This window comes from Pan troglodytes, chromosome 2 (assembly GCF_028858775.2).
Source record: "Pan troglodytes isolate AG18354 chromosome 2, NHGRI_mPanTro3-v2.0_pri, whole genome shotgun sequence".
In the NCBI taxonomy this organism is placed as follows: Eukaryota; Metazoa; Chordata; class Mammalia; order Primates; family Hominidae; genus Pan; species Pan troglodytes.
The window spans coordinates 197,612,324-197,625,243 of NC_086015.1; the positions used below are offsets into that span (position 1 = coordinate 197,612,324).

The 12,920-nt window shown below is 36.2% G+C and overlaps 1 protein-coding gene across 12 annotated transcripts in view; it reads right to left on the reverse strand.

The window, feature by feature from the left end:
- Positions 1-12,920, reverse strand: part of ATP13A3 (ATPase 13A3) — an 83,128-nt gene that overhangs the window by 23,634 nt on the left and 46,574 nt on the right. For all 12 annotated transcript variants that reach the window (XR_010155900.1, XR_010155899.1, XM_063807440.1 and 9 more), the window contains 13 exons: positions 12,154-12,270; positions 10,855-10,872; positions 10,610-10,763; positions 10,394-10,514; positions 7,124-7,248; positions 5,395-5,570; positions 4,782-4,904; positions 4,621-4,700; positions 3,951-3,993; positions 3,750-3,859; positions 3,360-3,456; positions 2,527-2,599; positions 751-928 (listed from right to left, as the gene is read on the reverse strand). Coding sequence is in view for 10 of the 12 variants with exons in the window: in XM_063807440.1 (XP_063663510.1) it covers positions 751-928; positions 2,527-2,599; positions 3,360-3,456; positions 3,750-3,859; positions 3,951-3,993; positions 4,621-4,700; positions 4,782-4,904; positions 5,395-5,570; positions 7,124-7,248; positions 10,394-10,514; positions 10,610-10,763; positions 10,855-10,872; positions 12,154-12,270 (1,415 nt within the window). In the remaining 2 variants the exon portion in view is untranslated. The remainder of the gene's footprint in view (positions 1-750; positions 929-2,526; positions 2,600-3,359; positions 3,457-3,749; positions 3,860-3,950; positions 3,994-4,620; positions 4,701-4,781; positions 4,905-5,394; positions 5,571-7,123; positions 7,249-10,393; positions 10,515-10,609; positions 10,764-10,854; positions 10,873-12,153; positions 12,271-12,920) is intronic.

The window sequence follows — 12,920 nt, forward strand, 5'->3', positions numbered from 1 at the left end:
ATTTAATTCTACAAAATTAACACGTTTAATTAATTAAAATGTTATAATTTGTGATCCGTAGAGCACTCTACACTCTACAAATAGCAAATGCACCTAATTTATTTTTCCCCTTAAGTTTTAAAATGCCATTTCCTAAACTGGGGTAAGAAAGATTAGAAATACAAAACACTCTGGGTTTAGAAGAGGCCCCAGAGATTAATTCCAACTTTATTTTACAGATAAGTAAGGCTCAGTAGCAAATTAAGAAACTGATCTAAGATCCCCATTTTGGTAGGATTATTAGGATTTTGCCTGAACATCTTCCCAAAGACAGGCGTGACCGTGATATACAGGCAAATACACGCCAAATTATGTAAGTGTTTAAAGCAGCCTGCATGCAAACTTTGTCTCAAAAAACAATCTCTTGGCTCACTGCAACCTCTGCCTCCCAGGTTCAAGTGATTCTCCTGCCTCAAGCCTCCCAAGTTGCTAGGATTACAGAAAGGCGCCACCACGCCCAGCTAATTTTTGTATTTTTAGTAGAGACGGGGTTTCACCATGTTAACCAGGCTGGTCTCGAACTCCTGGTCTCAAGTCATCAAACTCCTGGTCTCAAGTGATCTACCTGCCTCGGCCTCCCCAAAGTACAGGGACTACGGGTGTGAGCCACCGCACCTGGCACAAACTTTTATATTAACTTCTAAACTCATTTTTATATCATATATGTTGCACATATTTTATATAGATTTTTACATAGATTGACCAACTTACTCTGATTTTGGATGCCACACTTCATACCAAGGTTGCTGTTTGACCCAAAAAAAACCCAAAGATTGAAATCCAATGCAGATGATAATCTGAGACAAAACGGAGAAGAGAAGGGCCCCAGATATAAGACCCGAAGGTGGTCTTTGTGCCACAAGTTCTTTCCAGGCAGGATTTAAACTCACTATATTGAAAAGAAAAAGAGGAAAGGTTTGTATCTACATTAATCTATCACTATATAAGGCATAACTAGATTCATTTAGGAACTTTAAAAATTTGTTTTTGCCTAACAATTCTTTAATACAAAAAATCTTCAAAAACCAAGCCACATATCGTACATATTTAAATAATCTGTAAAAGTAAACAGTGTAGGCTTTTTGAAAAACGCCTTAGGAATAATTTTTACATTTCTATTGAAATTCAGCAGTAATATTAACAAATAAAACTAGGCCAGGCACGGTGGCTCATGCTTGGAATCCCAGCAATTTGGGAGGCCACAGTGGGAGAATCACTTGAGCCCAGAAGTTTGAGACCAGCATGGGCAACATAGTGAAACCCCATCTCTACAATAAATAAATAAATAAATAAATAAATAAATAAATAAATAAATAAATAATTTTAAATTAAAAAAATAGTAAAACTAAATATAAACACAATAACTATAAAGTTAATCATCTCATATATTTAAGAGACCATTATATTCTGAATCTTTAATTGCAAAACTACAGTTAAAATAATACATACTTCTTCCTCTTACGATATTCACAATGTTTGAAGCAATATAAACATAGCAGAAACATTTTTCAAAAAGGCTTTCATTACTTATTAAGGTGGTATACACAAGTTTTCCACTATAAAGTTTCTATTTTTCAGCTGGGCACAGTGGCTCACACCTGTAATCCCAGCAATTTGGGAGGCCGAGGCGGGCGGACCACTTGAGGTCAGGAGTTAGAGACTGGCCTGGCCAACATGGTGAAACCCCAATTCTACTAAAAATATAAAAATTAGCCGGGCATGATGGTGCACACCTGTAATCCCAGCTACTCAGGAGGCTGAGGCAGGAGAATCGCTTGAACTCGGGAGGCGGAGGTTGCAGTGAGCTGAGATCGTGCCACTGCACTCCAGCCTGGGTGACAGAGACCGACTCTGTCTCAAAAAAAAAAAAAAAGAAAAAAGAAAAAAAGAAATTTCTATTTTTCCCTTTGAACTAGCACCTTGTGAAAAGATACTTTGAGACTGTGAAAATCCTGCTCCTCATCAAACTTTCACTAGTTTTATCATCTACTAAAGATAAGTGGTTTTCAACTGGAGGATTTTGCACCCAAGGGAGCATCTGGCAATGTCTGGAGATATTTTTTGTTCTAATCTAGGGGACTACTGGAAAATAGGCATAAAGGACATTGTTGACACAAATGACAAAACCTGAATATAGGTTTTGTACCAGATATTATATCAATGTTAAATTTCCTGATCTTTACAACTGTATTTAGTTATATAAAAGAATGGTTTTGCTTTTAGAAAATATACACTAAAACTGTCAGAGGCAAAAGAGCATAATGACTCAAAACTTATTTCAAATATTTCAGGGAAAAAAACAATAGAGACAGAACAATTAAAAAATCGGCACAAGATATAAACAACTGGTAATAAAATAACATATTTACAAGGAATCTGGAGAGGCGTGAGCTATGTTACAATTGTTGATGTAAATTTACAAAAATTTAATAAGTCACATCAGAATTTCATACACTTTAAAAATCAATAACAAAGCAAAATACTCACTTGTAAATACCACTACCAAAATGATTGCCAGATCAATGAAGAGAAACTGGAAGTCTCCTAGGTTACTTAAGATCTACAGAAGTAATTTTAAAAACATTATTAGTTTTTGGGAATTATTTTTATAGCGTCCCCAGGTTTTATTAATAGTTTGGATTTTCCCTATAATGACAACTTAAAAATGACATTCGGACCTGCTTAAAAATTGAAATATAAGTGTCTCTGAAACTAAATATAACATATATTTACAAATATTTGATTTAGTATATTAGTATAAAAGGCATCTCCTTAAAATTCGTTCAATAGGCTGGGCGCGGTGACTCACACCTGTAATCCCAGCACTCTGGGAGGCCGAGGCGGGCAGATCACAAGGTCAAGAGATCGAGACCACCCTGGCCAACGTGGTTTTTTTGGCAAAAAGAAAACACAAACATTTACTCAAAATATTCAACGTTGTAAATTAGTATCTTCATCTAATACCATCCCTTCTGATACTTTCTACAAATGGTCAAATGGGATAGTGTCACCATGAGTCTTTAGGATGTCAGAACACTTTGATTATAAAATCTGATAGGGTACCTGTGGCCATCGCTGTTTATACTTTTTCTCCAAATACAAACCATTCTCCAAATTCAACAAACCACTGTTGAAACATCTTTTCTCATTTTAACTTTTTCAATTTGCTACTCAAACTACAGTAAATTGAAGGTAAATTTATAGGTACTACTCACAGAAACAATTACTAATGGATGCATTCAAAATCAAACACATACGCTCAACATCTTAATTTACGGTGCACATTAAGTGTTATCTCTGCACACAATGTTAATACTCACAGAATACAGCAGAGTAACACTGAAGTACTGGATAATGCTGTACAATGCCATGAATTTAAACACACAGAAGGAAGTTATTAAAGCAGCACGGCCTTCCCTGTGAAAAGAAATCAAATGTCGGCATATGAATAAAAGCATTTTAAACTCCTTTTCCAAACCACAATTTTATCTTGACAGATGAACATCAACATTCAACGGCTACAACAAAGTGCTTATCCACCAAAAGAACTAAACCAAATGAGGAGTAGCAATCTGTTACTAAGAAGTTACAGCTCAAATGTGCTAATCTGCTAATATTAAACAAATTCATATTACTTTTTATGATAATTTTCTCTTCTGTATTATCAGAGACAGAGAAAAAGGGATGAGAAAAATTTTAATTTGTACTACCTGATAAGGTTTGGCACACAGGAAATACTAGGAGTCTTAGAGGTAAAGGGAGATGCCACTGAAGCTTCGAGCTCCGATAAGGAAATGCCTCCGTGTGCCCTCTTCAAAGCCTAATAATTTTAAGAAAACTGGTTAAGTTTTGTGAATATGATTTAGGCTAGAGTAAGAACTATAAAAGTAAATCACAAAAACTATACTTACACCACAATCATTTGCGCCATCACCACACATCCCAACAAAATAACTAAGAAACAAAACAACGTTAAGATTTTAATTAATTTCTTAAACTACAAAACATTTAACTTATTAAGACTTTTCTGTTACAGTATTATAAAGAGCTAACACACCAAGATTCCCCCAGTGGAACTATGAATCTTTTCACTATAATGAACACAGGTGTGCTGCTTTGCAAACAGCACCAGACCGCAAGTGAAATGAGCTAGGTTATTGTCCTATTTCTGTCACATTATCGGCAAATCATTTTGGTGTCTCAATTTCCTCATCTTTAGAGCAAAGCGCTTGTGCCTACAGTCTTTAGTATGGCTACTTTTAAAGTTATCAGTAAAAATTTATCCCTTAATAACCTGAAACATAACTGTTCACTAAAATGATTAGCCACTTCTATCAAGATAGAGCGCCTGAAAGAATGAAGTCATAGAGAAAAAACTGTGGATATTGTACTTTAGCTAAATAAAAAGCACATGAGACTCTTTTAAAGCAGCACTTAAAGTTCTCATCTATCTTATAGATCACAATTATATATATAAATATGAAATATTAGTATAAGAAACATATAAAAATTATTTTTCTGATGCTGAAATGAAACCATCATTCATCAAAAACCAAAACCAAAAAAGACACCAATACTTACTCCACATTTTGCAATGCTTCTATCAACTGTGTCTTCTGATCAGGTGCCATACGGGCAAACACGGTGCCATGCAACATCAACTGGAAACAATAATACAAATTTCTTAAAAATACTGTTGCGATGCATTCATGTGAGCACACACATACACCCAAATTACTTACCTTAGGAACAAGGTCTTGAAAATGCTCCAGTATCACTGAGAATGATTTTCCATTCATTGCAAAATGATAACGAGTCATTTGAAGATCCTCTAAGCTATCATGGACCAATTTAACTGGAATAGCCTGTGTATATGAGACATTGGGAACAATATTTAGGCAACCAAACCAAGTAAAACAATTCTATTTTAAACATATTTGTTCTAAAACTGAATTCTTTCATTTGATATGTTCCACAACATGATGAAAGCCTGACATTTATTCAAAGTAAAAAGAAACTCAATTAAATATCAGCTTCAATGTGAAACGATGCATGAACTGAGTATGATGGACCACCTGCGTCATTTACCACTAGTTACCTGAAGAATACGATAAACATCTGGAATTCTTGTACTTTAAAACTATGCTTCTCATCTTAGCTAAATATCAAAATTTGAACATTGAGATTCCTGGTTCTGTCCCAGTCCTAATGAAACATAATCTCTGAAAAAATAGCCCTGACTTCTGTTTTCATTTAGTTTTTGCTTTACTGTGTTTTAATGCACCACTTTTTTTATTTTTTCAGGCTAAATTTAAATCAACAAACTTTAAAACGGACAATTGATCTTGACCTTACCTCTGGGTCAATTGCTGATGGATGACTGCACTGCGTGAGGGAGTCTGCATAATGCCAATTTATTTTGGCAACTTTCCCATCCTTTGGAGGTAATGCTTCAGCAATAATCACTTTATCCTGAGGTAGAATCATTCCACAATCTCTGGCCACAGAGACAGCAGTCAACATACTGTCACCTAATTTTCAAAATATTTTAAATGTATTGAAATCAAAATGGAAACGTGAACGTATCAAACACGTACTTGCTGAGAATCTACTACAGTCTCCATGACTGGGCTGGCAGAGTAACGATAATGTATGGTTCTTCCACTTACAGTTTAAAAATAACAAAATTGGAGCATACTTATCAAAAGAAGCCTCAAATAATGCAAGCACGTATATGCTAAAGAAAACATCTCACCCACAATTTTTAAAGCCAAATATAATTCTCAATCTTTTCCAGTCATGCACTATTTGTATCTACACAATACCTGGCACGGTGCTACACACAGATCAGGTGGCTCAATAAATACTTACCGAAATAACTTTACAAAGTGACTAGTGGTCTGTGCAAGAACACCAGCACCATATCATAGAAAATGATGAATTACAAAAGCAAGATCACACAAAACAAAAAGGTAAGACAGGTAATAAGAACAGGTGTAAACGGGAAACAAGAGAGACAACTTCTCAGTCATGAGAAGAAAGAAGAGCAGCAAGAACAGGATCTTATTAAGGAGAAGCAGACAAAGGTTTGTGGATCCCACTGCTACCAAAACAGAAGAGCGAGATATTTCTTTCCTCAATTTCCACACACTATTTCCAAGAATATCTTCCTATGACCTTTGGTACACAAAGCCATATTCTGGCAAGGGGAAAATAAATAAATAAATAAAAGAGGAGGACGAGGAACAGGTGAAAAGTGTCTTGACAGAGAAGACACAAGAACTAAGAATGGCTGGAATGCTAACAGACTTAGTTACCTTGAGTTATATGGTAAAATTATGTTATTAGATAGATCTCAAGAGTCTAAAACACAAAAATGTATACAGACTTTCTCCATATTAGTCTTACTGAACACGTAAGTGCCATTAAGTATCTTAAATCTGATTATCTGCTAAGAAAAAAAAAAACAAAAACAGAGCTACCACAATTTCACACAGCTAATGAGTAAGAGTTATCTAATATTATCAACAGTATAGTAACATCAGGAGAATCCCTTAGATGTACTAGAAAAAAAAAGTAGGCTATTTCACTAGAATTCAAGCTAGGGTAATAAACAATATCTTACATATAAACATTTCATGCTATCGAATATCTATTAATCATTTTCTACGTAGCTGACAGTTCTAAAAGTTGCAAAGGACCCCAACATGAGTAAAACATACTCCTAACCCTCAAGAATCTTATATTCTAGTACAGAAAACAAATCTACAAATAACACAAGGTACAATAAGTGCTATAAGAAATACATGAATAAAGAGAGAAAACAAAAAGGAGTCAAGTTTAAATTTTTACAGTGTACTTTTACTATTCTACTACACTTTCTATAAATAGGATTCGCTAGACCTCAAAAAGAATATGACAAAGTTATCTTGCACTTGGGAAAATATTCAGAGCTAAAAGAGAACTTAGGTTGAAAACACTATAGACTATATAATATGATTTTATAACTGATTATCCCTCAATATAATATAACTTCAGCTCTGTCACACTCCATTTGTTTCTGTGTTCTTTTATAAAGTCTAACCTGTGACCATGACGGTGCGAATGTTGGCTTTATGCAAATCTTCAAGTACTGCAGGGGTTTCTTGCTTTAATTTGTTCTGCATTATAATTAATCCCATAAAATCCATGTTGTTCTCAATTGCATCTCTGCAGAAAAAGAAGTTTTAACACATAACGGTTTAGTCAACTGAGTAAGCAACTTATGTACACAAACTTGAAATATCTAAACAATTAAAAATGTCTATAAGTTATAATGCAGTTTAAAATATCTATAAATGAAAACATTTTATATGCTGAATAAACCACGTGTGTGTTCAAGAGTTCAGTATCTCAATATAATAATCATTTGGAAATGTATGTCACTGTACACCAAACAATTCTAATACTAAGGAATATTCATTTTGTGTAGAATCCAAAAATAAGCATAAATCTATTCTTTACTGCCCTCTACAACATATCCTAATTTAAATGTTAAGTGAAAAAGAAAAAACTGTGCCACAAGCACATTCAATACAGTTTTCGTGGATTCATTATCAAGTCTCAGATCAATTCTATAAACAATTACTGATCCTGAAAATGTGACACAAGAACCATTAGCAATCCAACAATAAGATCTACTTGGGACTCAGAGATGGGTCTTTGAAAATATTACTAATATAGTTATCAAGATGCTATTCTTTAAATAACTGAGTATCAAGAATGCACCAGGCACTATGCTAGTCACTGGGAGGTTAAAGACAAAAAGGGATGATCTCTGCTCTCAAGACACTTGGGTGGGGAAACAGACATGCAACCAAAGAGATGCACACAAAAATAGTACGTGCTTTAGCACTGTAAAAGAGATGAAGTCTGTTCAGTGATAGTTACGTTCTTAAGAAATCTCAGGTCAGGCATTGTAGCTCATGCCTGTAATCCCACCACTTTGGGAGGCTGAAATAGGAGGATTGCTTGAACCTAGGAGTTTGAGGCCAGCCTGGGCAGCATAGTGAGACCCCATCTCTACAAAAAATGAAAAAACAATTAGCTGGGCATGATGACATGTGCCTGCAGTCCCACTACTTGGAAGGCTTGAGGAGTGAGGATCATTTAAGGCCCAGGTGGTCAAGTCTGCAGTGAGAAGTGTTTGTTCCACTGCACTCTAGCCTAAGCAACAAAGAGAGATCCTATCTCAAAAGAAACAAACAAAAAAAGAAAACAAACAAAAAACACCTCAACCTACCTGAATTATATCATAGAAATTTTTTTCTCAATGGGGAAGGAGGAGGGTCTGAGGTCAGAGACTAGAATTTCAGACTTGGAATAACCAAATGATTTTTCTGACAAAATTCCAATAAAAGTTGCTTGAAGTATGTATCTATGAAATCTAAAATCTTTGAAACACCTAATTTCTAACAATGGGTGGTAAGGATATTAGAGAATAGTTGAGAAAATTAATACAAATGAAACTGCTGGTGTTAACAGCAGGAAAAAGCCTTGAAACCTGAAATTGTATTTCAAAGCCCAAAGTTGTATCAATGTGAAGACAATGTGTCAAAAGCACTAAGCCATTTTCCTTCAGGCCCTAGTTTCTGGCTTCAGCTCGTCTCCTAACTCTCTCATACCGTATGAATGATACACGTCAAGGAAATCTTACCCTCTAGTTAGTGAATAGTCCAATATTCAAGATATAAAGGCTTAAGCTATAAGGGAAATGCTAAAACCTGTTCCTACAAGGTAAAATGGAAACACAGAGGTCTCGGTGGAAGAGTAAAGAAGAAAGGGAGTAGAGAAAGAGAGGAAAGTTAACAAGGAGGGACAGGGTATCCTCAGCACAAGGAACAGTCTATCCAATGTCATGGAAGGATGTCTCAAGATGACACACCTAACAACTATAGGCAGCCGGGTGCAGTGGCTCACGCCTGTAATCCCAGTACTTTGGGAGGCCAAGGCGGGCAGATCACAAGGTCAGGAGTTCGAGACCAGCCTGGCCAACATAGTGAAACCCTGTCTCTACCTAAAATACAAAAATTAGCCAGGCATGGTGGTATGCACCTGTAGTTCCAGCTACTCAGGAGGCTGAGGAAGGAGAATCGCTTGAACCTGGGAGGCGGAGGCTATGGTGAACTGACATCATGCCACTGCACTCCAGCCTGGGCAACAGAGTGAGACTCCGTCTCAAAAGAAAAAAAAAGAACTGTAGGCAATTCAGTAATTAGTGTTTATGGGGGAAAATGGCAAAGGCATCCACTGTCTTATCCCCTAGCACCCTTGCTAGTGTGAAGCTATAAATTAAGAAGAGACTAATGTGTCCTTAGTAGGAATTAGGATATAATATTATATCCATTTGTGGTTCCCGACATGCATATGTATCACATAATTTGGGTAGAGGTTTTTCATTTTTTTTTTTTTAAACTCATGCTTAGACCTCACCACCTCCCCCAAATAGGCAGAATTTGCAGGACAGCCAAGTGACACTCCTTTCTGCTTACAAAATGCTAGGTACATCATGAAATATTCCTAAACAAAAATGCTATCCTCCAAGGTAGGTCTGTATCAGTTACAGTCAAAGTGACAATCCTGGAATATGACACTGTCATTTGACGGGGGGACATGGAGAGTACTGGGGATTAGGAAAGAAGTGGAGTGGGAGGAGCTTGGTTACTATGACTCATTATATTCTGATGGAATTAGTAGTTATATCCAACCACTGGGCAAAAGTGAGAAGATCAATTGGTGAAAATAAACTTCTAAAAAATTACATTTACTGTTCTTGGAATGTGCCTGACACATAGTGGGCACATAATAATTAACAAATTGAAAACAGTTTCAAAGAGCTCTAAGGAAAAAACATGATGTTACAATAACATAAGGAAACATAGGTAAACAGTCAATACAGAATGATCACTTAAGGCCAGGAGCTCGAGGCCAGCCTGGCCAACATGGCAAAAACCCCTACTAAAAACATAAAAATCAGTCAGGTATGGTGGCACCCGCCTATAATCCCAGCTACTTGGGAGGATGAGGCACAAGAACTGCTTGAACCGGGGAGGCGGAGGTTGCAGTGACCCGAGACTTGCGCCACTGCACTCTAGCCTAGGTACGGGGTGAGACTGTCTCTCAAAAAAAAACCCAGAATGAAAGGAAATCAGGCAGTGGGGAAAATGTACTTTTACTTCAATCACCTAAAACAATATTATATTAGATATCTTTTCATACATTCAGTAAATACTCAATTACATGCAAATTACTGTGCATGACTAATATAACCATAAATGATGATGACTGGGAAACTAGGAAAGCCGTTCAACCTCACCTGCTAATATTCTGTACTTTATGCCATGTCAGTTTTGACTCCAATTTTCTGTGTGCAAGAGCAATCACACGGAAGCCCTGTTTAGTGAAGTCTTCCAAAACGTTTTGAAAATCGACAGGAACTTTTTAAAAGAAAGAGTAAATTTCATTGTTAGAGTTGCTAATACAAGTTTACTCAAATACCAGAATTGTACCCAAAGCATAGATATTTCCTTACCTGTTTCAGGTTTACAGAGACCGGCAATGGCCTCGGGCGCTCCTTTCATGTAGGCGTCCATTTTCCTATCCCCCAGCACCCTGGCAACCACACTCATACGTTGCAAAGCAGAAGAAAATGGGAACTGGCGAACAATTCCTATCTCATAAATAGCCTATATCATTTCAAAAGAGGCACAAAGCACTTAATATTCTTAAAGAATCAAAACAAATATACTTAGTAAGAAGTAAACATTCTTCACTTACTGGAAGTTCAAACAGCTCCTAAAAACGAAACAAAACAAGAAAAAATAGTACAGATTAACTCTATTAACACACTAAAGTTAGAAAAAGTTTACTAAGCATCCACAAAACATTATTTGGAAAAGAAACAAGCAACTGTTTTTCAAAGTCAGGATTCAAGATTCCTTCTATACTACTTCCCATTTTTAAAAAGTATGTTCTTAAATATTTTCAAATGTTCTGCTATCCTGAAAATATTAACATTTTAAGTACTAAAATAAACTAAGGGGTGCAAGCAAGTGTACATACCAAAAAACACAAAATAAAAATTAAAAAATAATAGGCTGGCTGGGCGCAGTGGCTCACGCCTGTAATCCCAGCACTTTGGGAGGCCAAGGCAGGTGGATCACTTGAGGGCAGGAGTTCGAGACCAGACTTATCAACATGTGAAACCCCATCTCTACTAAAAATACAAAAATTAGCCGGGTGTGGTGGCGTGCGCCTGTAATACCAGCTCCTCAGGAGGCTGAGGCAGGAGAATCACTTGAACGCAGGAGGCAGAGGTTGCAGTGAGCTGAGATCTCACTACTGCACTCCAGCCGGGGTGACAGAGCGAGACTCTGGCTCAAAAAATAATAATAAACTCTGGAAAGAACAAATATAAACAGGAAGGAAAATGAATTACCCAGAATCTTGCCAACCAGTTATACAAATAAGATAAAGTGGTGTTTATTAGAATCTTGGTAAATTTCTTGGATATGTAATACTTACACATGTAAAAAAATTTTCAGGTAACTTAAAAAATAATAATAATAAACTAAGGGGAATATATTTAAAAATTCACCTAAAAGTAAAGCCTTTCATACATACTTTTTATTAAATTCTAGGAATACAGATGCAATTTAAGAGGATTAACCACGAGCTGTGTAAATCACAAGGCACTAAGCTGCTCAGTAAATAGGAAAGAAAAGTGATAGTACTGAGAATTAAATCTCAACACAGAGGTGTAGTTTCTGATAAACGCAGTTAAAATATTCCTATCTCTGCATAAGAGTTAAATAAAGGACTTGTGACTTCCTCTTCTAGCAACATTTCAAAATGAGAATTAAATGTAAGTAAGCAGGCTGGGGGTGGTGGCTCACGCCTGTAATCCCAGCACTTGGGGAGGCCAAGGTTGGGGGGGATCATTTGAACCCAGGAGTTTGAGACCAGCCTGGGCAACATAGCAAGACCTTGTCTCCATAAAAAATAAAAATTGAAAAAAATTAAAAATAAATATAAGTAACCACCAACAGTTTTATCTAGCTTTAAGTGATTTCTCACCATTTCTTGGTTTCCTGCAGGGGTAGATTCAGGAAGCAGTTGTTTGGGAGGACGAACCACTGTAGGCATAATTCGATTATGAAGTGCTGTTTCTTCTTCAGTTGCTTCTTCCAGAATCTGGAAAAAAAAAGGGACAAAACAACAAAAACACAACATTCAAGCACTGCTTCATAAAACTGAATTCATGGTTCCATTTTTAAATAGAACATTATGGCCATTTTCAATAATTAAAAAAAATGTATGTCCAAGGAACAAATGAGCACTACTGGATCACTAACATAAGTAAAAGAAAATATGAACAAAGATGGTGAGTTAGATACCTAGCAACCCATGGGAGAAGGGTTGCTTCATTCAGGGTTAGAAGCAGAATAAAGAAATAGAAACTGATCTCACTTCACTCTTACAACTTGTTGGGTTTAGAGACTAGCTCTGCAGAAGATAAAAGGTTCTTGTAGTCCCCAGAATTTTCAGGCTCATCCAGTGATTCCTTTCTGCTACCAAGAAAGGATTCAAAAGTACATAGAGCTCAGATATGGTTAGCAGAACCGCTGGGTCAAGAACAGGCTAAAGCACAAAGATATGAGTTTAGAGTTTCTCAGCTTGAATACTTCCAGTTAAGCTAATACTTTAAAGAACCTTTTTTGGTGAAAAACATTCGAAGAAAAACCTATATTAAACACACACTATAATTAGTGGGATCAATAAATGAGAAAACAATAGGGAACTGTGAAAAATTAGCCAATTTTGTACAATTCTAAGACATCTTT